The 27,037-nt window shown below is 44.7% G+C and overlaps 1 protein-coding gene across 1 annotated transcript in view; it reads left to right on the top strand.

Moving 5' to 3' along the window:
• Nucleotides 1–27,037, top strand: part of Cdh13 (cadherin 13) — a 1,011,337-nt gene that overhangs the window by 653,954 nt on the left and 330,346 nt on the right. The window contains exon 6 of the mRNA XM_034522532.2: nucleotides 17,851–17,995. Within this exon, the coding sequence (XP_034378423.1) occupies nucleotides 17,851–17,995 (145 nt within the window). The remainder of the gene's footprint in view (nucleotides 1–17,850; nucleotides 17,996–27,037) is intronic.

Here is a 27,037-nt window from a genome sequence, read left to right on the forward strand (position 1 = left end):
TGTGTCTTCTTTTTGCTTTTGCCTCCCCGAGTTTCCTTAGACCTTCTTGCCTGAGCATGCATGGAAGGTTTTTGGACTGGAGCTCCAACAACTTATCAGTGGCTACACCGCAGAAGAAAATGGGACACTCCCTCACTTCCCCCAAAACCATTAGCTGTCAACTAAATCCTTTAAGGAGGAGTTTGTCATGCCATCCATGGCAAAGTGTTGAGACCCTCAACCTCATGCAAGTCGTGTGCAGATAAGCACAACAGTGGTGAGTTCACGGGTATAATGGCCCTGTCACTTCTGGATGTCATGTTTCTGCTGCCGTCTCCCAACCTTCTGTATCTTCCTTTTTTTTCTACTACCTTCTCTTCTGGGGTGTTCCCTGAGCCTTCGAAATAATTGGCTCACTACTTTTATTTATTCTTGGCCCTTTGGCAGCTCTGAGTTTCTGTATTAATTGCCTCCTGTGGCAATAAGAAGCTTCCCTGAGGAAGGCTGGATGCAGCACTGATCTATGGTTATAAACAAGAGTATATAAGATGCAGTTTGGAAAGATGAGCAGTTAGCCAAACAGGAATAGTAGATTCCTTCTGTAGTCTATGACCTTCTCAGCCACACTCTTTCGACCAGGATTTACAGAAGCAGGCATAAGTTCCTTCCTGTGGAACAAGCCTCACATGCAGGAAAAAAAAAACAACTACTGGTTACCCCAATAACAGTCTGCCTCAGCTGCATTATAGGAACAGTCATTGTTATATCATAGGTAGGTGAGATTGCTGGTGAGTTTTCTCGCCCAGAAGCCTGCATACCACACTCTGGCACTAGGAAGGTCAGCCAGTATGGAAGAAGCTTCCAACTCAGTTCTAAATTCATTTCTGATCGTCCGTGATCCAAGTGTACAAAGTCTTCAGCAGTAGAGTCTTACCACCAAGTTCTGATGGGCAGCCAAGACCAATGGCAGGACCATTGGGACCTCAGTGGCCAACAACTCACAGAAAGGTATCCGTATCTGGCACTGGGATTTTTTTTTTTTAACCCATGGCTTCTGGAAGGAGTTTTACTCAACCATGGCATAAACCGCATTGCCAGTCTAACTCCCTGCTACTTCCATTACTGCCACTGAGGCAAATACCATATGCTTTTCACATAGACAGACCCAGGACTTTTGTGTGCATGTGTACATGCTTGTGTCCACATGCAAAAGTCATGAAACTAGAAAGATGATCACAAGAAGTGAAGAAGAGACTTTCTGTTTGTCTGAGGTCTCACCATATAGCCCAAGGTGACCTTGAACTCTCTCTCCTCTCTCTCTTCTCTTCTCTTCTCTTCTCTTCTCTTCTCTTCTCTTCTCTTCTCTTCTTTTCTCTTCTCTTCTCTCTTCAGATTCCCAGGTATTGAGATTACAGATTTAAACCCCTAAACCAAACAAGACTATTTTCAGAAATAATTATAAGCCAAGAGTCTGGCACAGAAAATGAAATTTGATGGGGATGATATATATACATATATATAATATTTTATTTATGTATATATGTATAGATAGAGAATATTGGATGAATAAATGATAATGAAAAATATGAATATAACTGAATTGACTTAAAGATATCTCAGGATGTCAAGATTCTTTTCTCCTATTCCTCCCCTATTTTTGCATCGAATTGTCTAGAATATGTGTCAGAAAACGTTTCCTATATAGTGCCAGATAATAAATATTTTAAGCTTTGTGAGCCACACACACTACTTGGTTCTGCATTCCTAAGCCTGAGTAGTCACGGGGAAGGATGAGCATAGCTTCATTCCCACCCTCCATCTGCAAGCAGGCAGTAGGTGGAGTCTAGCTCAGGGGCTGGAACACAGTGTCTTTGATAATGTTTCCATACTTTGTGCCTTCATATTACTGTTTTAATTTGAGAAGATTAAGACAAAATATACTTACATCCTTCTGAATGTTGTATCTGAACATGTAAATTCGGTGCTCACAGAAGCCAGAAGAAGGCATTGCATCCCTTGGATGTTGAAGTTCCAAGTGGTTGTGAGCCACCATGTGGTCCCTGGGAATCAAACCCATGTCCTCTACAAGAGCAGCACATGCTCTTAGCCACTGAGCCATCTGTCTCTCCAACTTAACTTTTTATTCCTACGTATCCCCCCACAATCTCAACCACCTCTCCTCTCATCATTTGCCTTCTAGAAGACTCTGAAAACATAGCTAAGCTGACACCTCATTTATAAAATGTTCTTTGACCTACAAAATGGAGTCAGAAACATTTTGCACATTAGTGAGTTAAGCATGGCCTTCTGTTGTCACATGTCATTCATCCTTTTAAAATAATCCCATGAATCTGCTCGCTCTCACTTGAACAGGCATTTATTTCAATACTGAAGTCCACAGGCTGCTGCTTTAAAAAAAAAAACACCATCGCCAAATATATAAAAGATGCTGTGTAAATGTTAGGCTGAAACACAAGAGACAGAATATGCTGTATGCCAAATGGAGTCTCTTCCTTGCACAAGTGCAGAGGCAAGAAAATGCTAGAGTAAAGAAAGCAGATGGGGGACAAGGGGATTCACTAAGCAGAAGGCAGCAGACAAAGTCATCACTGAGGAGGAGGCCCTTGTGAGGAAGTGAGTCCCAGCCTTCCCATCCATTACCCAAGAACATAAAGTTTACTCTTCTCAACTAGAATTTTCACCAGCTAACAACAGTGAATATTGCATTAGAAATGTTTTGGTAGAGATGCCTCTCCCAACATGCACTACACCTACCCTGATGTGCCATCAGGAAGTCCTATCCCATCTGGGGCTAGGTCCCATCCTATCCCATCCTAGGGTGGGTACTAGAATCTTCAGGCTCCTGTAGCTGCTTTCAGGACCACGGACAGTGCCCAGTGGCACTTTTTTGGTCACCTCTTGATGTGTTTGGGGAGTCTGAGAATGGACTGTTCCTGGCTTGAGTCTCAACAACAACAGTAGTGTTGTAGGATCAACCTCACAAGTCCAGAAGAGAGCAGAAGTATCAGCTGCAACGTGCTTCTCTAGCTGTCACCCGCTGCTTGCCCAGAGAGTCTGTGAACCGCCATCTTGTCTGCGGGCGAGGCTGCGCTGCCTCTCAGCATGTTGCAGATGCATGCGAAGGTGACATCAGGGTCATCAAAGTGACTTTCAATGACACTTTAATTCTGAGCCGTCCAGGACACTTGAGAAAGTTGAGTGGCTGTTAGGCAGGGGGGGTCTGAGAGGGTACACGATGTAGCCGAATATGGGCTTAGTTATAAATAGGGCTGTCTATACTGCTTGCTCAGCAGAGACCATTCCCCAATCTGATGCAAGGGCATGTGGCCAAAAGAGAAGAGATGATACAATCTGGGTTGAAATCCAAAAGAATCTAACAGCAGGGGTCTGATCATGCCGCAGTCATGACTGACTGCTTGAGGCAATTTTTTTTTTTCCCCCACAAATGAAAAATCAGAGGAGAGATGCTGAGCTAGGGGTCTGAGAATGGCGGGGAGGGATTTATGTAAGAAATATGAGCCTATTCTGGGAACTTGGATTGCCTCATTTATAAAGGCAGGGACAGATGGGATCACTTTGGTGGGGAAGGAATCTGTATTAAGTTCCACTTGCATTATTTGCCTTCGTTTAAATATGCTTATTAGTAATATGTGTGTCAGGACAAAACCGTTTGCTATCAATCATCACCAAACAATGAAGACTCCCATGTAGAATCATCAGTCTGCGTGTTTTTGACAGTTAACAACGAGCGCACCGAAGTAGGTTTCTTCCCTTGAAATGGAAGGAAGATGTTTCCGCCGAATTCTTAATGTTTGCTTTGGGGCTGGGTCCCCCTCAAAGAATTTTTAAAGGTCTCATTTCTCTCTTGTCTATTGAACTGTCCTCGGGAGAGAATAAAATATCTTCCTGATACAATGAAAAAAAAATCCTTAGCTGATTCTCTGTTTGTTTCATTTATGGAAAATAAACTCTCTGAGAGACTTTGTTTCTGTGTGCTGTGGAAACAGTCCGAGTTGTTGTCCTGGTGAGCTTATGTTTTAGCAGTCATCAAACAACCACATCACGGGCAGTGTCCTAGTTAGTTCTGTCAGCTTGTCACCTTGACACAACCTAAAGCCACCTGAGAGGAACACCTATATTGAAGGATTGCAACAATTAGATTGGCCTGTGGGTGCATCTGGGAAGGGTTGCCTTGATTGTTCACTGATGTAGGAGGACCTGCCCCACTGTGGAAATCTCCATTCTGTGAGGCAGTCGTCCATCATCCTGGGCTTTATGAGAAAGCTAGCTAGGTAGGCATCAGCCTGTGGGTGAGCCAGCAAGCAGCATTCCTCTGTGGTTTGTTTGAAGTTTCCGTCCTGACTTCCCTCAGTGATTGTGAGCTGACATAAACCCTTACCTCCCTTAAGTTGTTTTTGGTCACAGCAACAGAATGAAAGAAGATGGCTGATAACAACCAGAGCCAGGGGAATGTCACTGGGAGGAGGGATGGACAATGAGAAGCAGTGACTATTTTCAATCAATTCTTCAAGAAAAGTATCTGCTTTTGAGGACAGGTGTGAATGAAAGAAGAAGGTGGAGCTATGAAAACTTATAAAGGAAACGGTGTATCTGGTGAGGGTACAGCACATTCAAAGGCCCTGCAAACACAATTACATTGGCAACTTTGAAGTATACCAAGAAGTGTGTGGCGTTACCCAAGTGGTTCTAGACAGAGAGATCCAATCAAGGATGTATCCAGTTAACCTATAAGCTGCAAGATATCCAAAGCCAGAGAGAAAAGTCCCACTCGAAATTTAAAAGCTAATTTTGGGATCTGAGGGGCATGGGAGAGAGCACGGGACAGTTAAGAGACCGTCCTGCATGAGCAGGAGGTGACAGCTTGTCCAAGAGGGTGACCCACAGATAGTGAGCAGTGGTCAGGTTTAGCATCGAGTTTGAATTTCTAGTGGGGACCAGATAATGGGTTGGAGGTACGGGAAGCTCAAACTACACCAATATACACTGGAGAGATGGCCTTGAGTCCACTCAAGCCAAGCTAGTGTCTTAGTTAGACATGCTTAAGAAAGCAGGGTGGGAGATTGAAAGATGGCTCAGTAGCCAAGAGTAAGTACAGCCTTTCCAGAAGAGTGGAGTTAAGTACACAACAACCACATGGTTGGTCTAATGCCCTCTTCTGGCCTCCATGGGCATTGCATGTATAGGGTGCATGTGTGTGTCCTGCATGCATGCTCACACACACACACACACACACACACACACACACAATGAGGAGAGAGAGAGAGAGAGAGAGAGAGAGAGAGAGAGAGAGAATTTTTAAGCAAGAAATCCACAGGAAAGAGCAGAGAGACCCATGTTGATAAGATCCTAATAATTCATGTTGTTCCTTACCACAAAAGTAAGGAACCAACTCCTTACAGTAACCAAGTCCAAGGAGACGGCGTCCCTGCACGCCACAAACATTGGCAACATGTTTTGGTTTTTAATGTTCTTATTTCTTCTTTGAAGAACTCAGACACCGATACAATGTACTTGGATCTTACTCATCCTTCACCACTTCCAAATCCCTCAGCCCATCCCCCATCCTAATTTCATGTATTATTATCATTACTATTAGTCCCCCGAGTCATATAAGTGCTGGCCATCTATAGATGGGTATGGGGGGGAGGGGTTGATCATCTGGTTCATGAGCACCCTACCAGCAGCCACGTCACCATAGAGAAGTGACCTCCTCCCCCTCCCTTTGCCGCCATTATTGACTCTTTAGTTTGACTCTGATGTTAGCATGTGCTTGTTGCAGATGTAGAAGAAGAGAGACAAAGAACTTTACCCACAGGAAAACAGCCACTGTGGCACTATTCTAATATGGTCTTAGTAGGATGTCTGTTTTCCAAAAATTGCATCTTTTCATGTGTCCCCCTTTTCAGTCATAATTTGCTTCTTAAATATTCCACTTGCATTATTAATGTTATTTCCGTGCCAGAAATACATTTTCTTTTCTCTGAAGTGTTTCTACAAGGTGATGCTCTACTTTTACTGATTCAAGAATTCTCTCACGAGTCTCCACTTAGAACATGGAGTGTTTTTTATGCTTTCCCCATTTTTATGCAAAATGTAAATGAGTATGTCACCATGTGTTTTCTCTCTCACTCTTTTACACACACACACACAGACACACACACACACACACACCCCAGGTTTCATTTCTGAAAGTAAAATCCTCAAATCTCTGCTGAATTTTGATAAGTTACACTTACAGAAAGTGTCTTAATGTTTCATTACATTTATGACATTTATTTCTATATGTTTGTGTGTATACACACATGTGTAGATAGGTCACACCATATATAGGGAGGTCAGAGGGCAACTTTTGTGAACTGGTTCTCTTCTTCCATATCCTGGGTATCAAATTCAGATGATAGACTCTGGGACGAGCTCCTTTACCTGCTGAGCCATCTCTATTGCCCAGCAAGGTGTTTTACCACCAGTTGTTATGGATGAGAACTTTTCTCTTTCCAAGTTTGCCAGATAGACTACTGTTTCTCTTTCTGATTATTTTGACAATTTTATAAGAAAAAAAGAACTAATTTCATTTTTATAATAATTTTTGGTCTTTATATGTTGCCATTTGGATAATTGTTATTTTTCCCTTATTGATTTTTAAAACAGCTTTTAGAAAACTCAAAATAAACCATGGTTTATATGATACAAATATTTCCTCGGCCTCTGTTTACTTTATTGGGCTATTTTAGCTTATAAAACCTTTCATTTAAGTACCTTAATATATCAATAATTCACAGAGTAAATTATGGCTCTGATTATAACTCAGAAAGGTCTTCTTTTCTCTGTTTCATAAATATTCAATGGCCTTTTAACCCTCTTAGTACCGTAACCTGCCTAGAATTCATCAGATGATTCTTTAAGACTTTGTACACCAATTTGTCACCAATTTTGGTAAGATGATGCCTGATACATTTTGTGTTTGACAATTTGACTTTAAATCTGTAAATTTTAGAGTGCTGGACCTGGAGAAATAGCTCAGAAGTTAACAGCACTTGCTGCCCTTGCAGAGAATTGGAGTTTTGGTCTTACTTCCATGTTGGGTGCCTCACAGCCTGTAAGTCCAGCTCCAGGACAGCTGACACCCTCTTATGTCTTCTTTTGGGGCTGTACTCATGAACACAGACACACACAGACACACACACACACACATATTTTAATCTTTAAAATAAAGCACAACATTCACTTCTATTATTCTACATTTTCTTTGGTATGCACAAAAACACAAATAAAAATTAAGTCCCGCAAATGGTTTTCCCCGCAGCTTTGCTTTCCAAAGTATTATATTTCTTATTTTGCACAAAAAATCTTCTTGACCCTTGTACATGGCTTTAATGGGCCTGGCGTAATTCCATCATTTATGATTTATGTAAATTCCACTGAAGCCAATTAAAATTTCCAGCCCGTGTCCCCTCTGGAGTCACAGGCTATTTACTGTGCCTTCACCTAGCTGCTCAAATAAAATTATTGTGAATATCTGCATTGACTTCTTCTGCATAATTAAAGTTACTTCAGAAATTAAATGGAGAAAAATGTCCTCAAAGTCCAGTGTGGTTGTGAGCATGCATATACATTAGGAAAAGGTGTTTTTATTGTAGCTGTAAAATCGAACACATTTTCTGAGTAAGATTCTTCCATTCACATTGGGAGCGCCAGTGGTCCAAAAAGGGAAGGCTTTCCTAAGCTTCTGGTAATAGGATTGAGATCCTTAATTAATAACATAATGAGTGTGAAATCTCCACCTCCCTTTTGGAGGTGAAATGTGAGTTTCGTATTCTCCAGGGAGGCAGACTTACACGCAGTTGCATGAACATGCAGAGGGAGACTAGCAAAGGCTCAAAATGCTCAACCCAGGGACCTCTCCATCCCGTGCATGGTGACATTCAACTTGGATGGGTAAATGTAACTAAGAAAAGAATCGTGAAACATAAATGGTGAGTGTCAGAAAGCAGTCTGGATTGTTCAATAGGAGAGGATTTCAAGAGGACGAGGTGTAACACACAGGACTGAATTGATGGTATATTGCATACCTGTTTGCTGATCATTAAAGATCTATGGGAAACAAATGGTTTCCTAGGAGGACTACAAGGGGATGACTGAGCTCTCCTCTCAGGCTGAACCTCCCCACCCAGCATGCACACAGCAGCCAAATGCTGCTTCTTGGGGCTTGTTGATTGCTATGGGGATCTTGACCTCTGGAGTGACCCTGGTTCATGCTACAAATGCCCAGCAGGTGTACAGCAAGGTTGCTTCCCCTTGACAGACCGTCCCATGTTCAGAATTCCTTCTGTGTGTAGCATCATGCTCCATGCATGTGTCTTTTTCTTCCTTTAGTCATAACACACACAGAGAGGGGTACTCTAAACTCCATTTGTTATGTGCACAGACCGAGACCCAGGGAACCAGTTACTTAGTTAAGTAAGAGAGCTGTGTGACCCAGTTTACCAAACATGGCTTTGGGCAGTGCCTGTTTTCTTGGCACAATTATTAATAGTATCTACTTTCATCCTAAAACCTATTCTGGTTTGAACAATAAATTATGTGGACACTGTATTAATTTCCTATTGCTGCCATAACAGATTATCCCCAACACAGGGACTCAGAACAACACACATTTATTATCATGCCGCTTTGTGGGTTGAGCATTGCACGTGGCTTATACCATGTGTGAATCTGGGTATCTGCAGAGATGCATACACATGTGTGGGCTCCAGGGAGGCATCCTTGCCTTCACCCTTTTGAGTGAAGAGCCTACAGTCATTGGGTCCTATCCTCCATGTCCAAAGCCACCAATTGAGTAGGTCAAGTCTCTCTCCCACTCCATTACTGTGGTAATACAACTAAGAAAAGTATTATGAAATGTAAATTATGGGCATCGAAGAGAAATCTGGATTGTTTAATAGGAGAGGAGAGGATTCCTAGTCTCCTTCCTTTTTAAACACCAGAATCATCCAGGCAAAATTTTGTTTTAATGTGAGTTGACCTGCTGGCGCCTTCCAATTTACCATGTAACCTGGTATATTCCTAGGGCCCAGACTTTAGGGCATGGCAGTTTTTACAAGGATCTGACAGGGGAATGGAACCAAAACTGGAAGCTCCCTCCTTAGTTCACGTCATCTGTGTGGTTGTCCTGGTGGGAAGGCAGAGAGTTGGACAGAGCCTGAGAACTGAGGGTCAGAACTCATTGGGAAATGTCCATTGATACTTAGTTTGTTCATAGTCCTTGACTGGTTAAGCACTGCACAGTCAAACGCCTGGCTTCAAGCTGATTGTGGTCTAATGAGGCCAGGAACCTATGCTCTAGATAGAGGGATGGATGGATAGATAGATAGATAGACAGACAGACAGACAGATAGATAGAATATAAATGGTAGATATACAAAAATATAGTAGATAGACAGACAGACAGATAATAGATAGATAGATAGATAGATAGATAGATAGATGACAGATAGACAGGTGATAGATAGATAGATAGATAGACAGATGATAGATAGATAGATAGATAGATAGATAGATAGATAGATAGATGTAGATAAATATATGTATTATGTGCAGGTATATGTATATACATACCTGTATATACATATACATACATACACACATATGTTTGTGCAGAACCTGTTTCTAACAAAGGAACCTGTAATAAATGACTCAGTGCCAATGAGACAGACATTGAACACATGAGGTCAGCAATACAGAAAGCAAGACCAATCTAAGTGCCATGTTTCCATACTTAAGTCAGGATTAGTCTTATCATTTTCTTTCTTATCACAGCAAACATTGAATCCCTGTGGAAAAAGTCATTTCTTTGGAGTCTTTGAGCAACCTTTAACCTCAAGGGATCATCCCGCAAATAAACAACACAGCATACTTAAAACAGAATCTCTGTGGGCTTATTTCCAAGGGATCTTTGTGGAAGTTTTTTTCCTGTGTAAGCTCCAAATAACTGCTAGATACTAGAGCCTTACTTCCAAGCTCCTTTGCAGGGTTAAAAGTATGGACTGAGATGCCCTATGAGTGAGCCTGGGCTAACATTCCAGCATCCATGCCATCACATCTGTGGCTCTCACCTTTCTTTCTCCTGGGAGCAAATATGACTTCTTACTTTTCTAGAGAGAGAGAGAGAGAGAGAGAGAGAGAGAGAATGTGTGGTATGAGCCTGCGTGTGTGTGTGTGTGTGTGTGTGTGTGTGTGTGTGTGTGTGTGTGTGCATGTGTGTGGGTATCCTGGAAAAGAAAAAGGTGTCAAATCCACAGGAGCTAGAGTTACCATGGGTGTGAGCTGCCTAACATAGATGCTGGGAACTGAACCAGGGTTCTCAGGAACAGCAATATGTATTCTTAACTTCTGAACCATTTCTTCAGCCCTAAGATCAAGGCTTTATGTGGCAACACACACATACACACACACACACACACACACACACACACACAGAGAGAGAGAGAGAGAGAGAGAGAGAGAGAGAGAGAGAGAGAGAGAGAGAGAGAGAGCAGAGACACGGAGACAAACAGAGACAGACAGAGACACTTCTCTCTGAATTTACAATCCAGTTTAACCGGAGACACCCAGACACTACCTCGGTCATCCACAGCGACCCTGCAGAGATCGTATTGTGGTCCCAGCTTTGTTAGCATGCAGTGCTACAGAGATGAATGCACAGAAGCAGGCCGCTTTTGTTATGATTTTTTAAGCTATCTCAAGCAGAAGTTCCTAAAGATTCAGTCCTCAGACAGCAACAACCGTGGCTTCCAGGTCTGAAATGTGCCACAAAGAGGAAATACAGATCGAAAACACCCACTAGGTGAAGGTGTCTTATCTGCACAGAGGACACTGAGTCTCCTTCTGTTAGAGCTACAGCTAGTATAAGATCTTCATTTACTGTGACTGAAAGCAAGCCTTTGTGCACAGTCCACTGGGTGGACTACAGCATCTCAAAAAAAAAAGTCATTAGCTGTGTGTGTCTGTGTTTGATTGTATTTGAATACTCTGCCCAAAGCAAATCAGAATCACCAGAGTTGAGAGAAGGTCACTAATGTGCTCCTTGGATCGTTTCTCTTCAAAATGACTCACCAGGACATTGACTGCACAGGGTGCTGTGTCTCTGACTCCACTGATCCTGGCCTCCCTTCTGTGACTTGAATCAAGCCCATGCTACAAAAGACACTGTCTTTTAAGAACCAGCTCTCCATCTTGGCCTCCACTCAAAAAAAAAAAAAAAAAGCCTTGAAGTCAGTTTGTTCTTCATCCCTTCATCCTGTTGTGTAAGAGCACAGTGTCAGACTCCATGTCTCTCATGATGGGAGATGAGAAGATGAGTCAAATGCAGGGCACCGTCTTAATGGTTTGTTGTGGTGCTGGAAGCCAACACGTGTGCCTGCTCTGTGATCTGGCTCACGTTGCCTTTGGTTTTGCTTTTGTTTTTAAGGGAGTCTTGTTAATGAATCATATGGATAGCATCTCAGACATTACAGGTCATTAATTAAAGAGTCATTGGCTTGCATATTGCGACTTTACCACTTCATATCTCTAGCAGAGAATATCCCCTGACTCACTTTCCCCCCAGATAGAAGGAAATAGAGGAGCTAGGTACCAGGAAGAATGTTTAAGTGGACTCCACCCTCATTGCCTTCCTCAAGCCTCTCCACCCACAAGCAGGACTCAGAGGCTAATGCCCACAGCCCAGTGAGCATGGACTATACCTTCCGAAGCAGAATTAATACAGGGTGTCTTCATCCCTGTGTCCATCTACCAAACCCCTCTGAAGTAGAGCATGTATTACACAGCATGTATTACTTTCATCTATCTACCTGAGAAGACACCATATTTGCTCCAGAAGTTTAAGGGTGGTTAACATTCCTTATGCCTCTGACATTATGTATGCACTTTTGATATCTATACATCTGATGTTTATATTTATCATTTCTGTTTGGTTTTCTTTTCAGAAGCATCTATGACTGTGACTAGGGAGACCGTCGCTCATTCAGTAGTGTCTGTCTCCCAAGCCTGAGGACCCAAATTTGTTGTTTGTGTTGCTTTGTTTCGTTTTCTTTGTTTTGCTTTCAGACAACATCTCACTAGGTAGCTCTGATTATCCTGGAACTCACTTTGGAGACCAGGCTGGCATTGAACGCACAGAGAGCTTGTCTCACAAGAGCAGGTCTAAAGGATATGCAGGATCTGAATTTGATATTCCAGAACTCACATAGAAAAGCAAAGCTTTGGTAATAGGCCTGTAATCCTCAGGCTAGAGAGGCGGTGACAGATCCTGAAACACACTGTCTAGCTAGTCTAGCTGAACAGGTGAGGCTTGGACCAGTGAGGGACCCTGTCTCAGAAAACAAAATTGAACAGTTCAAAAGAACATTGTCCTAGGCTAGCATTTATCTGTCCTTTTAGACACACACACACACACACACACACACACACGCACGCACGCACGCATGCACGCACACACACACAAATGGGGTAGGGGAGGGGCACAGAGCTAGGCTGCTACTTGTAATGTGCACAACCTGTGCTCTGTGGCAGGGGGCAGTGTGATGCACAGAGGTTCACTGTGCATGTTAGTAGGCACTCTTGTGACTACTAGTGAGACTGTGTACACTCACGCTGTTCCCAGATCCGCTGGAGACTTTGCCTCCATGCTACAAGATTATATAAAATAGCAGCCAACGTAATATAAAACCCTGAAGCAAATGACTCAGTTAGTAAAGATACCCAAGCCAAACACTCAAGGCAGGCTGGAACAGGACCTTGAAGGGACATGAGCAGAGGGAGGGAACTATGGACTTTGGAGTCAGTCCTGAGTTTGGATGTGGCCTAGTCGCACACCAGCTTTGTGACCATGGACTGTGACTCCAGTTTTTTTCGCCTCAATCAGTATTCCTCCAAGTTGTTTTGAAGCAGATGTAGAAAAAGCCTAGACCCAGGCTGAACCCCAAATAAATGTTAATTCCCTTCTTTTAAAAGTAAGCTGTCAGTTTAATATGCTTTGATATTGTTTACCGCTGGGACTTGTGTTGGTCAATTAAGACAGCATAGAGTCAACTGGCCCAGAGCCCGTGAACTCAAACTGACTGTCAGCCTCCTGTGCCAGAGCTGGGGAGAAAGGACAGATGGTCATAGTGGAAGCCAGAGCTTTAGACTCTGGTCTCTTAAAGAGAAACTACCTCTTCAGAAGAGGGATTCGTGCAAACAGTTCTGTGTCAGGCCTCAAATATGGGTGCTCACTAATCAGCCAAGCCCTTCCACCATGCCACTGTCCTCAGGAGCCTGTGGAGGCTGATATGGGAAGGCACACTCATGAATGGGAATGCCACGCTGTGGGAAGTGTTATGTCCAGAAGAGCAGCCATGAGAGGGCAAACCAGGAACACCCTGGCTAGTCTGAAAGAACTATAGAAGAGTCCTGGGGTCTGGCCTGGGAAGGAGAGGAATGGGAATGGAACTGGGAAGTTCAGGGTTAGGAGGAGGGGTTTAGGTGATGATACCTGAGCTGGATGTGTGCCCTGAAGTGGAGGAGTTAAGAAGGTTGATAAGAAACAAGAGGACTTCCTTGTGACACGGATGGAGTGTGTAGAAGTGGGCTGGGGTCAAGCTGTAGAAGGGAATAACAAAATAAAATCAGATAGGTTTCATGAGATGATTCAGTCAATAAAGCACTTGTCACACAAGTCTGAGGACTGGAGCTCACCTCCAGACCACCCATATAAAATGCCATGCATTATAACACATGCCGGCAGCCCTGGTGGTAGGGGCGGAGGCAGAGGATTCTTTGGGCCATTGGCCAACGTGTCTAGCCATATTGATAGGCTCCGTGTTCCGTTCGAGAGCCTATCTCAGAAACTAAGATGAAGAGGCTGGAGAAATGGGGACCTGGATGTTGGGGTTTGGTTCCCAGCAGCCACATTGGGCAGCACAAACCACCTGTAACTCCAGCTCCAAAGGATCCACACCCTCTTCTGCCTCCTCAGGCACCAGCACGCATGTGAGGCAGACATACACTATGTCGCATGCCTATACACATAAAATAAAAGTTTGCAGATATGATGGAGCTATTAAAAACACTCAACATTGACTTCTGGTCTCTATGCTGCTGTGGGGTGTGTGTGTGTGTGTGTGTGTGTGTGAGAGAGAGAGAGAGAGAGAGAGAGAGAGAGAGAGAGAGAGAGAGAGAGCCTGCACACACCTGATATTTACCTGAGGATGCTATTGGAAGGTGACTGTCATGGCATGACATAGAGACATGGTGGGCAGTGTGAAGGGGTCAGGGCAGACCCCGCAGTCACAACAGTGAATCCCAAAGTGCCCTTTCCAGTGGCCTCAGTGAGGGTGGCAGAACCAGCCTCCAGAGGTGATGATAGGGATAGGGAGGAGAATGAATTTAGAAGCAGTGTGAACCAAAACCTGATGGGGCATTTGGGGACAGACGTTGCTCTGTGGGATGGCTCCTGAATGCCTGTCTTGGACCCTATCTGAGGCCACCTCTTATCCATAAACATTCTTGTAGGAAGACAATGAGCCCAGAGCAGCCTATATTATACCTTGAGGTTCTCAGGACCATCTCCCCTGACAGCTAAGACTGGATTAAATGACTACACATAAAACACTTGCTCCATTTCTAAAATGGACCCTTGAACACTGAAGTAAGAAGGTTCAGGTGATCACAGTCACTCAATCTTGCAATGATCTATGTGCTTGAGACCATCCTTAGCTGTGTAGTGGGATCCAGGTCAGCCAGAGGTGCAGAGTAAAGCTTTGTCAAAAAAAAAAGGAAAGAAAGAAAAGAGAAGAAAAGCTTTGGTGACAATCCAGAGCCATCCTCATGTCAGAGGTCTCTATGTGTCACATCAGAGTCTTCACAGCAATCAGTGAGTCGTGGGAAGCCCTCACCAAGCACTAAAGTCTAGAAGGTACAGACCATGCTCAGATCGTGGGTCCTACACATCTGGAGGCTTCAGTCACAGGCCATCTGCCCCCAGCTTCACCCTCATCTCTTTGGAGCTGGGCCTCAGTTCTACAACAGCCATTAAAGGCAGAGAGGTACAAACTCTTCCCTCGATGGAGTGTATGGGGCTGGATGCCATGGGAAATTCAGTTTTCTGCAAGTTCCTCCTGGGACAGTGAAGTTGCAAAACGCAACGTGGGTACTCACTGCCAGGGCATCCTGTCTTCATTACCCCTTCGATGTTTAGTTAAAGTTTGGCTATTGCTTATTTAGAACTCTTTCAGTGATGTTCAGGTTTTCACGAGCCCCGCATTCAGCTGTGGGACCTCATGTGGGGTCATAGCCCACAGTTAAGAATCTGGGGCCATATGCATTCACACGTCTCCATTCCAGGGGCAAGTTAACCATTGAGAGCAACTCTGAGGCGCTGGCCAACAACTGCTGGCACCATTTCCCCATTTCCCCTGAGCAGACATTCTGTGGCTTCCCACCACTGGCCATCTGTCCATTCTTCTCCTGTTGGGCTCTGCCATGCAGCTTTATATTTCAAAGATGATGGATGGGACCCTCCTCCCTTGCATGTATCTATCTTGCTTTGTTTCTGAGCCCCTGGAATCTGCCATGTGATTCACAGAACACAAACATGGTTTCAGACTTTCAAAGGAAGGAATTTGAGCGTTTGAAGCATTTCACTCGGGAGGGGAGAAGGAAGACAATAGCATCACTCAGCATTGATTTCCTGACACAGACAGCCCCCCTGGAATGTGAGAGAAGTGTCCTTCAGAAAACCCATATTTGTTCACCGTGGTCTGGCCTTAACATGAGAACAGCAAGGGAAAACCACAAGGATGTCAGATTCTGTGTGAGAGTGTGTGCTTGAGTATGACATACACATGTATACAGGAACATGTGACCAAAGGTCAACACTGGGTGTCTTCTTCAATCACTGTCTAAAGATTTTCTGAGACAGGATGTGATGATTGGTTTTTTTTCACCTTGACACGATTTAGCATCACCTGGGAAGAGATTCTCAACTAGAAATCACCTAAATCAGTTTGGCTTGTGGGCCTATCTACCAACACTATGGATAATAGTGTTGGTTATATTAATTGATGTGGGAAGACCCACATGAACACTGTGGGTGGCACCATTCCCTAGAAAGGGGATACTGGACTGTACAACTAGAGACAGCAAATGAAGCACTAGCCATGCATGCATTAATTCATATTTCTCTGTTCCTAATTGTGTTTGTGTGCTATGGCCAACTCCCTCTAGAGCCGGTACCTGTGGCTTCCCAGGAATAATAGGGTAGAAACCTCTATTGAAAGTGAAAATAAACTCTTCCTCTCCTAAGTTGCCTCTTAAGGGGTATTTTATCACAGTACCAGGAAACCAAGACACAGAGTTTCTTGCTGAACCTAGTACTCACTGATTTGGCTACACTGACAGGCCAGCAAACCCAAGGGTCTTCCTGACTCTGCCTCTTCATTGCTGGGATTGTAGGCATATGGTGCTTGCCCTGACTTAAATGTGGTTCCAGGGATCTGGATTTACGTTCCCATGTTACAAACCAAGCCTACTTCACAAGCCCCAGCTTTAAAACAACATTTCTTTTCTACTATATTTCCTATGAGTGCAATGTTAGAAGGCTTTGTCCATTTAAAATTTTTCTTAATTAAGATATTATCTGGTCAAGAAATCAAATGGGTAGAGGAACATGTGTGTGAGCGTATGCGTTCATGCATGGGCTGTTTATGCCAGCGTGTGCTTGAAGATGTGTGCATGTTTGTGCATGTATGTATGTGTGCATATGTGTGTGCACGTGCATGTGTTTGTGTCGACACAGAGGATATACTGCTAAAGGGAAACAGGAAACACTCCCTCTGTCCATGTAGGCCCAGTTTCATCTGATGTCCCCGTTTGTGTATCACAAATGAGATTGTAATGTTTATGAGAGAGGCCTCACCCATGAAGAAACCAAGGAATTGAGCATCTTGGTAAAAAGACTCTGTGCTTTGGTGGACACTGATCAGAGCACATGGTCATCTCCTCTGAAGGGAGAGACACTTATATTCAAAAAACTCTTATTGCTTTTATTGAGAGAAGCCAAGGCTCAAGTAAGTTCAGTAAATGGAACGTGTGGTCATAACAGTGCCCAGGGAAGGCCATGGCATGATGCTATGCTTCCAGACCAGCAGAGAGGCTAAATTTCCATGCTGCCTTTACAGCTGGGATCTGGAAGGGCTTTTCTTTGGAAGCGCTTCGTGGGTCTATGAAGTCTCTGGCTTTTTAAGGGAATCCCTGGTGGGCAGGAGTCCTGAGGTCTCAGCAGGGTCCTGCACACACCAGCCTTCCTACCTGGGGGATGCCTGTAGATGCATAGTGATCTGAGTGTCTCCTCGGCATCACCACAAACGCTGCGGGTTCCCCCAGTTCGTGATGTGTCATGTATTGTTTCTATTAGTGTAATGTTCCTCTTAAGGATAATGAAATTGGAAAAGCAAACAGTATATGTACGTTCCTAACTCTGGTGGATCACAGTAGTGTGTGTGTGTGTGTGTGTGTGTGTGTGTGTGTGTGTGTGTGTGTTTAACTTTCTTTGCAGATTTGATGATTTCATTGCGAATTTTTCCAAGGGGGATTTAATACATTGCTGATCTTTGGCTTATGTTGTAAACCGTTTAGTTTCTGTTCTCCTCCTGGTGACAAGCTGTGGAAAACAGAGTTTCAATATCATCAAAGGCTCATAAAATGATTGATACCGCCTCCTTTCTCTGGGGAACCTTGTCTTGATTTTTAAAATAATGGTTTCTTTCTCTCCCAATCTCTTTGCTTATCCAGCTGTTTGTGGAGACCACAGATGCCAGTGGCAAAACTCTGGAGGGGCCAGTGCCTCTGGAAGTCATCGTGATTGATCAGAACGACAACAGACCCATCTTCCGGGAAGGCCCTTACATCGGCCATGTCATGGAAGGGTCACCCACAGGTAGGTCACACACCGTCTGGCTGTCAGCATGGCGGCCCTGAAAATGGCACATGGTCATCTTTGGGGATTCTGACCACCTGACATGAAATAGCATTGGATTCAAGCAGAAATATGGAACTCAGCATTATCAGGGGGCTGCAAACTATGAACATGGCTTTCTTCGTCTGCAGGGGTAATGTTCCATGCAGGACTCTGTTGCCTAGTTAGTGTTGGGAACTGTGTGGATATTTGGCTCGAGATGTAAGGGCTGAAGGCAGACTAGTGTGCCCTGTGGGGTTTTGATGAGAAAGTCTGTCCTCTGCAGAAATTGCTCTGTGAATCCTTTTTATAATTGCCTTTCAATAAGAACAGTGTTGGTGTGACAAACCAAGCCTTTTCCCTTTTCCATAGAAAATGCTCGGAGAGGCACCTTTTGTCTTCAGTCAAAGGGCCAAAGGCAAGACATTTCTCTCTGGAAATACACGTATCTACTGTTATGGAAATGAGTCCAGGCCTCAGGGCCTTGCTATCTTTCACCACCTTTAACCTATTTGGGAAGGGCTTAGAATTTAGAGCCCTCTCTCCAAGGGGCCAAAACATTCTAATTAAAGTATCCAGTGTCCAGCAAAAAAGAGTCACTCCTGAGCTTATGGCTGCAACAGTGAAGAACAAAGAAGACAGAAAATCCCTGCTGGAGTTGACTTTAATTTTATGCTCTGAGATACATTTAAGTGGAAAAGCCCTATATTAAGAGTGTCACTGTTGCTAGTTCTGAAGTTTTGACTACACAATGGGCCCAATAGTCAGTCAGAAAGCCATAGAAGAGACAGAGGCCAACTTGGGTTGTTTCTCTGCCTTTGTTGAATTGATGGGGTGTATCAGTGACATGTAGATACTGGAGACTTTGAAAAATGTTGCCATGGCAACCTCCCCAGACTACCAGGTGAATAATGGTATGCAAGACGCCTCAAACCTCCCTTTAGCTTCACAAGCTCATTCTCTCTGCTCTTCACCACATCCTCAAAAGGGCAGGAGCAGGCATCCCCCCTCCCAGATCTGAATATGCTCGATACAAATGATGGCGGATTTGCTATGTGTTCCCCCCCCCCCCCGTGGTGGGGTGTTACTGGGAAAGATGGAGGGAGAGGAATGGTAACAAGTCTGGGGAGGCACAGCCTGGGGAGGTGAAGTCAGATCACTTCCGGCTAAGTAGACCTCATGGCACCTCTCCAGGGCCTTCTTTTGATGGAGAGGGGACTTCTGATGAGAAAGACCCTAGACTTTGATTTTGATGTTTACAGAAAACTACTTAGAGGAGCTGAGGGGCAGAACAGGTCGGCAAGATGGATGGAGAAAGCTATTAAAGAGGCCAGAGTGTGAGCAGAACATGAATGATTCCTTCTCGCGGTGCGTGGTTCCCAGACCCTGAGTGTCAGCAGCCAGGATGTGGGTGGACTTGAAACGTGATCCTGGAGTTAAAGTGTGCGGTGCATCTGGGGGCTGTGAGCGTGACCTCTCTGTTTGTTACATGTATGTGATGAGATGAGGGTCGATCTTCCTCCCATGGCTGTGTTCTTCCATAAAGTTTGGGAGTGTTTCAGGTGCTATTGCTTTGTATCCATGTCATATTTTTAAGAAGGAAATTGAATCCTTTATGCATGTTGAATTCCTTAATGCACAAAGATATCCGGTTAGGGGGACAGCCATGTCTCTAGGAAATATAAACCAGCTCGTGCTTCTCTTTATGATTGATATTATCCCATAAAGTACCTAAGATTTGGGCTGCCATGTGGCATGGATGCCTCTGTGGGTGCAGAATGGCTCTCGTTAATTTTTTTCTTTTCTCTCAGCAGTCTCTAGGTTTAACTCTAGAGCAGTCGTGGGAAGGAACTGGTCAGATTTGGTAGTTGCTGGGGTTGGGAGAGGTGGAGAAATAGTCTTAGTGGACAACTGCCTAGGTTCATTACCACCCTGCGAAGAACTTGCAGGGAGGACAGTCTCAGGGCGCTGTGAGAATGGCTAATATTCCATCCCCAACTGAGGTCCTTCTCAAGTTACACCATGCGTTCTGAGTTTCCTGGGTTACATGAATGCTTGCTTCTCCTGGGTCTACAATTCCCCTCTCCTTGGTTGAGTCTTCCCCAGTCACTCTCTACCTTAGATTTTTTTCGAGACAGAATCTCTTACTGAGCCTATGGTTGGCTGTTTCAACTCTGCTGGCTGGTCAATGAGTCCTGGTGTCCCCATCACCCCTTTCTCAATGCTGGGGCTACAGATGTATATTCCCATGCCCAGGTTTTCACACGGGGTGCTGGGGATGAAATTCGGGTCTTCACACTTGTGTCTCAAGCACTCTACGAACTTTGCCATCTCCCAAGTCCCTGCCCATGTGCTTTCCATTGTCCAATAAACTTGAATATACAAATAGCCACTGGACTCTCCTATCTTTGAACTGAAACCTCATGCTGTACTGGGAGATTTAGGTGCAGATACGCTCTCTACCACTAACCTTTTCTTACTCTGGGAGGTGGGTCCAGCAGTCCTCGTCTCACAGATGAGAAAACTAAGAGTCAGTCTCTTGAGTTTGAGCCACAAGTTCCTTCTCACCTACCATTCTGGAGTTGGCTACCTTCTTCCCAGAGACCAGGAGAACCATGAAAAAATTTGGAGGATGATGTCTTATTTGATGCTGTTCTTGTTCCTCAGCTGTGTCTGTTGTGATAAAGACATCTGAACCAAAAGCAACATAGGGGCTTCATTTTTCTTCAATTCCAAGTTATAGTCTAATATCACAGGAAAAGTCTCTCAGTTGCAGGAGCCTGTGACCATTGGCCGCACCTGCAGTCAAGAGCAGACAGAAATGAATGAATGAATGCACCCATACTGTCTTGCTTGTTTTCTGTGATCAGCTAGCTTTCTTCTCTATTACACAGTTCGGGCCCTATCCCATGACGTGCATCTTCTTACCTCAGTAACAATCAAAACAGTCTCCCACAGACACGCTTGCAGGCCAACCAGATCTACAGAGTTCCTCAACTGAGGCTCTCCTCTTAAGAGATCCTAGACTGTGACAAGTTGATAAGAAAAAAAGTAACCATCACAGACCCTGTCATTCCTGCTCAGCCCTGGGTCTGAAGATGGTAGGGGCTGTATCATCTGGGTGTAGGCACCACAGTCCTCAGCCGTTCTTGGACCTTGCATGAGCCTGAGATCCAGGAGACACCCAGCCAATAGGTCTGTTCTGCTCTGATGGTTGCACTAGACTCTAAGCAGGTCCACCCTGGGGCATGTTTGTATCTGTGTAGTTCTCTCAGGTAATGGAAGATGAACAAACAGTCCTCCTGGCCAACAGCTAGGCTCCCCAAATCCTTTGGCTTTATTGTGAGCCTTCCAGGAAAGGCTCTGGAAGACACAGGGTAAGACAACAAGACCTTCTTTGTAATCCCATCGCTTTCTTCTGAGCCCATCTACCTGGGGCCAGCCGCATGGGGTGTGGCCTACATAGCTTCACAGAGCCTAATGCTCTGAAGAGACCCCCCTTCTTGCTTACTGCCCTCTCCATAACACCCTAAGCTTTTAATTCTTGATGAACAGGGGATATGACTGTCATTTTGCACCCAACTCCACGCGTTACGCAACTGCTTCTGGGTCCAGCACTAAACCTTAGTACAGGGGGTTTAATGGCACCTACTCAAGATTTTAATAAGATGGGACCTCAGACAAGCCACAGAACCTTCTAAAAGCCTCAACTGCCTTGTCTGTAGAATGGAGCAGGATAACAGTAGCTCACTGAGAGCCTGTATGTGGGGATTAAAGGAGACAGCAGGCTGTGACCTGCTCAGTCTTTAATAAATGCTCGGAGAATGCCGTTGTGTCGTTGTGCTGTTAACACTGAGATTACTCTTGATGCTCTGACATTGTTCCCTTCAGCAAAGTTAAAGCAAAGAGACACATGGTTGGTACGAAGGAGAATTCATTTCCCAACGATCTAGTGCCATGTCCCTGTGTACCCAGCTGCCATCAGTACCCATCCATCACGGAGGAAGGTCACCTGTATTTATCTGCAGGAACAGACAGGAGACTGTTCCCAGATGTTCAGCACTACACTCCAGGGTATTGTTCTGGGGAAAATCATTCTTGGATGAAGGTACATCAGTGCAGAATGATGGGGTTTCAGTTCTTTTCATAGTTATGGGTGTTGATCGATGGGGCCTCCATCCAGGCTGTGGTGGTTCCACCAGACAGCTAGGTTTTCCAAGACCCACCAAGGAAGTGTAAGAGAGGTCTAGGACCTCAAGATCCCCAGAGGTCCTTGCCAGGACCCTGTGTGCCCTGCTGATACCAACTCACACACGTTTTTGTCCCTGCTAGTCTCCCGGGAGCCTTTGTGAAGAGGCAACCATGAGCAACCACTGGGGCTTCCCCAAGCGTACTCTAAGGAAAGATCGAGGGTAAGTGCAGGGCCTTAGGGGAGGGAAGCATAGGCAAGGAAGTCAGCCAGAGCAGGAAGTGGTGCTGAGGCTGTCAGTGTGGGCAGGTAAAACTCAAGCCCTCAGGAAAGTGTTAGAAAAAGCCATCAACCCCCCATTAGAATTACTCTAGTCAAGTATCCAGAGATCCAGGCTGTACGCCATTCATCCTGCCAATCAAAGGGAGATGAAAACTGTCCTCAGGGGAACGTTAGCTTTTCCAGAACCTTCTGTCAGCTGTGCAGAAGGCAACCTGAAATGTGAGCTTTCAGACAGCCTTCCAGCAAGACATAGGAGCTTCCCATGGGGCTGGCTTTAGCAGGCCTGAATGGAACCTGGGAGAACAGCACTCTACCCTGGGCTCTGAAAGGTACTGAGGAACAAAAGTAATATAAGGACTGTGTGTGTCCAGTCCACATATGTGTTGGTCACATTCAGCTTCCCTTCAGAGGGGGACATGACCCTCAGGTCCATATCTGAGTCATGGGGAAGACCAGTGCCTATTGCTACCCTTGCCCTACTCCATGCTGAAGAAGACAGGCTAGACCAGCAGCTACCTCCCTGACAACCCCACAACTCCCACACTGCTTTGCTCTCTACTTTCTTCCTTTTCAGTCCAATGTTTGAATGTGCCAACAAGGGCTAAGCTCTGAGAGCCCCCATAGTAAGGGAACAGACATTGTCCATCCCTACTGGTGTTCGCAGCCACATGAGGAGAGAGCAGTGGAGAAGAGATGAGCTGAAGTTGTGGCTAATGCTACTCCAGAACCAGATGGGATATTTAATGTAGGAGTGGCCGAACCCCATTTTATACAAAGGGAAACCCCTATCTTAGTTAGCGGTTGTGAACAGACTCTATGACCAAGGCAACTCTTATAAAGGGCAACATTTAATTGGGGCTGGTTTACAGTTTCTGAGGTTCTGTTCATTATCATGGCAGGAAGCATGGCAGCATCTAGGTAAGCATGGTGCTTGAGGAGCTGAGAGTTCTTTATCTTGTTCCAAAGGCAAACAGGAGAAGACTGCCCTTTAGGCAGCTAGGAGAAGGGTCTCAAAGCCCATCCCCAAAGCAATGCATTTTCTCCAACAAGGCCACACCCACTCCAACAAGGCCACATCTACTCCAACGAGACCACACCTACTCCAACAAGGCCACACCTACTCCAACAAGGCCATACCTCCTAATAGTGCCACTCTGTGGGCCAAGCATATTCAAACCATCACATCCCCTCCGAGAAGGGGTGATGAGAGCACAGAGATGTCTCCCATTTATATTCACTCCAGGTTCTTCCAGGTCTGGTCTGTCTTATTTTAAAAGAACCCTGACCTGGCCAGACATGAGGGAAGATAACTAAATCAGTTGACCATTGGGGCAGTTGTCTATCCTGAGAGTTCTACTTGTCTTGGCAGCAAAATGGCTTGAGTTAAAGTTGACTATGATGCTAATGATTGCTCTCTGGTACCCAGCCCAGCATACGGATGGCTGGGATATTGAAAGCTGATATTTGTACCTGGCTCAGTATTAAATCCCCATTTAGTCAGGATGGGCTGGTGATGGTAAAGCCTCTTTTATGGTGCCCTCTTTTCTCATAGCAGATTTCCCCCTAATGGCATGTCAGACATTCAGATTATGTTCTCTCTCATTATCTTCTGCCCCGGCCGATCTCATAGTTTCCAGAGTGTTCAGCCATGGCCACTTCATGTGTTTTCTTAACCGTGAATATTTTTAAAAAAGAGAATTTAATGTTTCTCAACATCTTTTAGTGAAAAGCCACACTGGGTCAAGTTGGTCACCATATAAAGAGAACCATCTGTGTTAGCTGACTTCCAGGCTCTCCCTGGGCATCTCCAAGCAGTGAAAGGCAAATGCCTGGGTCAACAGAAGTGGGACTCTACCTGGTCACAGGCAAGTCACTTTCTGTGGTCCACTTTTGCCCATCAGCAAATGCTTGGTTGGTCCCTGTGGTAGCCAGCCAGTGTCTGGTATTCTGTCATCTCATTAACCAGTCCCCAAAGAGGTTACTCTTCTTTGAACTGAAGAAGTTCTACAGGGCAGTTCTACAGGGCAGCCCTTACCTATCTATTTTTGTGGCAATTCATGTAGGGTAGGAGTCAGATTGGCAAGATGGAGAATAAACCTTATTACAGTTTGATCCGTGTTCAGGCGTTGCTTGTAATCAGGGGGTTTTATTCTATAGCTCAGCTCAGGAATTAGGAGATAATCATTTCTCCTTTCACACATGCACATACTGATGAGAGTTGTCATCCATGTGTTTCCCTGGACTTTACTCAGTATCCACAAGGTTTTATGTTGGTGTCTTTATCTGCATTCAAGCAAGGTGAAATTGCCTCAGTATGGCCTTCTCTCTGGGTTTTGTGGCTAAGTGGCCACAGTTTGCTGATACTTGCCTGTTTCCTCAAGTTATAGCCAGAGCCTTGGTAGAGGAGTGTAGCCCAGGAGGAATGTCATTAGCATATTATTTGGGTACAGTTGGTCAGAAAACAATGTTATCAAAGAGCCATATAATCCAACCAGAGACTGCTTCCCAAAGGAAATATTCCAGGAGTAAATGATAGGCAAGGTAGTATCTGAACCTGGCTAGCTCTTGACTCTTGTTGGTCATCCAAGAAATAGAATCTCCGAAGTGACTCTTAACTGCGTCAGTGTGAATGTCCCCAGCCAACAGACCTTTCTCACAGTCTCAGAACCAAGCCCATTAACTCTTCATTCTGGCTCCCAGGATCTTCATTCTTTCAAACTCACCTCCTCTCTGGTGGCCACCATCAGGCGCAAGAGGACCCCACCATGTTGGATGCTAGAAGGTCTACTGAGAGGAGAATGTTCAGTCTGGTAGAAGGGTACCCCAGCATCACATACATCCCTGTTAATATTCATGGCTTCAAATACTCTTCCTTCCCTCCCATCTATAGCTGTCTTACCACACAGAAGTTGGAGGTTAGACCAGGTGATAGGCATCCCCAGATGATTGCATCTTCTCCTCTCTGACCCTGCGGTTATTGTCCTGAATGAGCCTGGATGTTGTCTCTCCTCTGGTAGGCATCCATATTCCTGCTCTTCAGGAGGTCCGTGAGTTCCAGATGAACTGGAGAGATGTGGCCCCTGTCAGTTATTTCTGTGTTAAAATAAATGCCTAATAGCTCTGCTCCTTAAACTTCTGGAGCTATTTCAGACTCAAGCTTCAACCCCCTTCCTGTCACCCATCATCATGTAAAGGCAGGAAGGATTTGTGATATCAAGTATTTGAAAGTAAAACTGAAACCTAACTCACTTGATTGATCGCATAACAGAGTGCTGCTGTCTGGGTAAAATCACATCAGTATTTTCAGAAGCAATGTAATCATTCAAAACCACGTGAAAGAATGGATCCACCAGAAATTTCCAGCCACTGTGGCCACTTGATAATGGTTGGACAAGTCCTTGAGTTGCTGTGGGGTGTGTGCCCACAGATGCCCCTTGAGTCTGACTCTAGTGCCCGATTATCCACTTTGGGCATCTGTGGGAATGTCAGAGCATCAGATCCATGAGCCATAACTCCCAGGAAACTGATTTCACAATCGTTTCTACAGACATGTCACTCAGCAACTTTATATTGGTCAGCCGCTCTAAATCAGGTCATGTTGAAGATGTTGGGGGCATAGAAATGACCCACACCATTAGGTCTCTGCTCTTAAGACATTTATGAGGCTGAAGAGATGATGGTTGGGGAGACAGATCAGTGAGCAATGTGCTTTGCCTTGCAAACATGAAGACCTGAGTGCTTTGCCTTGCAAGCATGAGGACCCTGAAACCTACTTTGATTTTTTTTTTTAGATAGAATGATGGCTCATTGGTTAAGAGCACTGGCTGTTCATGTAGAGGATCTGGATTCAGTTGCCAGCATCCACATGATGGTTCACAACCATCTGTCACTTTAGTTCCTGAGAATCCAATTTTCTCTGCTGGCCTCTGTGGTCCCTGCATATATATAGTACACGAACAGACACACACGCAGACAAATATTTGTGGATATAAAATAAAATGAAAAAGAAAAAAAAACAAAACCAAGGCATGATGATATGAACTTATAATCCCGGATTTGGTTGAAATGTGTGCATGTGTGAAATTCTCAACAACAACAACAAAATGTTCTTAGTGCCCCAAGCATAAGAGGACTTCAGTCTGAAGCACGCGGGTAAAGGAAGAAACTAGAGGTCACACCCGACTTCTGTGGTGATCCCCTGACAAATGGGAGATTACTACATATTGCACCACGTTATGATGCTGGATTATTGTGCCCGAGACCATCTTTATGGAATTACGGCTGCACCGTAAACCTTAATAGGTTTATAAACTTTCCCCAGGTGTGAGCTGGATTCTGCCTTTCGTTTTCTTTCTTAGCGCTAAGCTTGAGCCTGGGGACCCTGATGCTGGGTTTTGTTTTGTTTCTACATCCCTAAGTTTTCAGGACTCACACACAGTGGTGGCCACCGATAAATTCCATCCAAGAAACAAATGGTCCTGGGTGACAGGAATTCTGAATCTCTATAATGCTCTCTTTGTATTCTGTTTTTAAATAAATGTCTGCCTTCGTTT

This window comes from Arvicanthis niloticus, chromosome 18 (genome assembly GCF_011762505.2).
Source record: "Arvicanthis niloticus isolate mArvNil1 chromosome 18, mArvNil1.pat.X, whole genome shotgun sequence".
NCBI lineage: Eukaryota > Metazoa > Chordata > Mammalia > Rodentia > Muridae > Arvicanthis > Arvicanthis niloticus.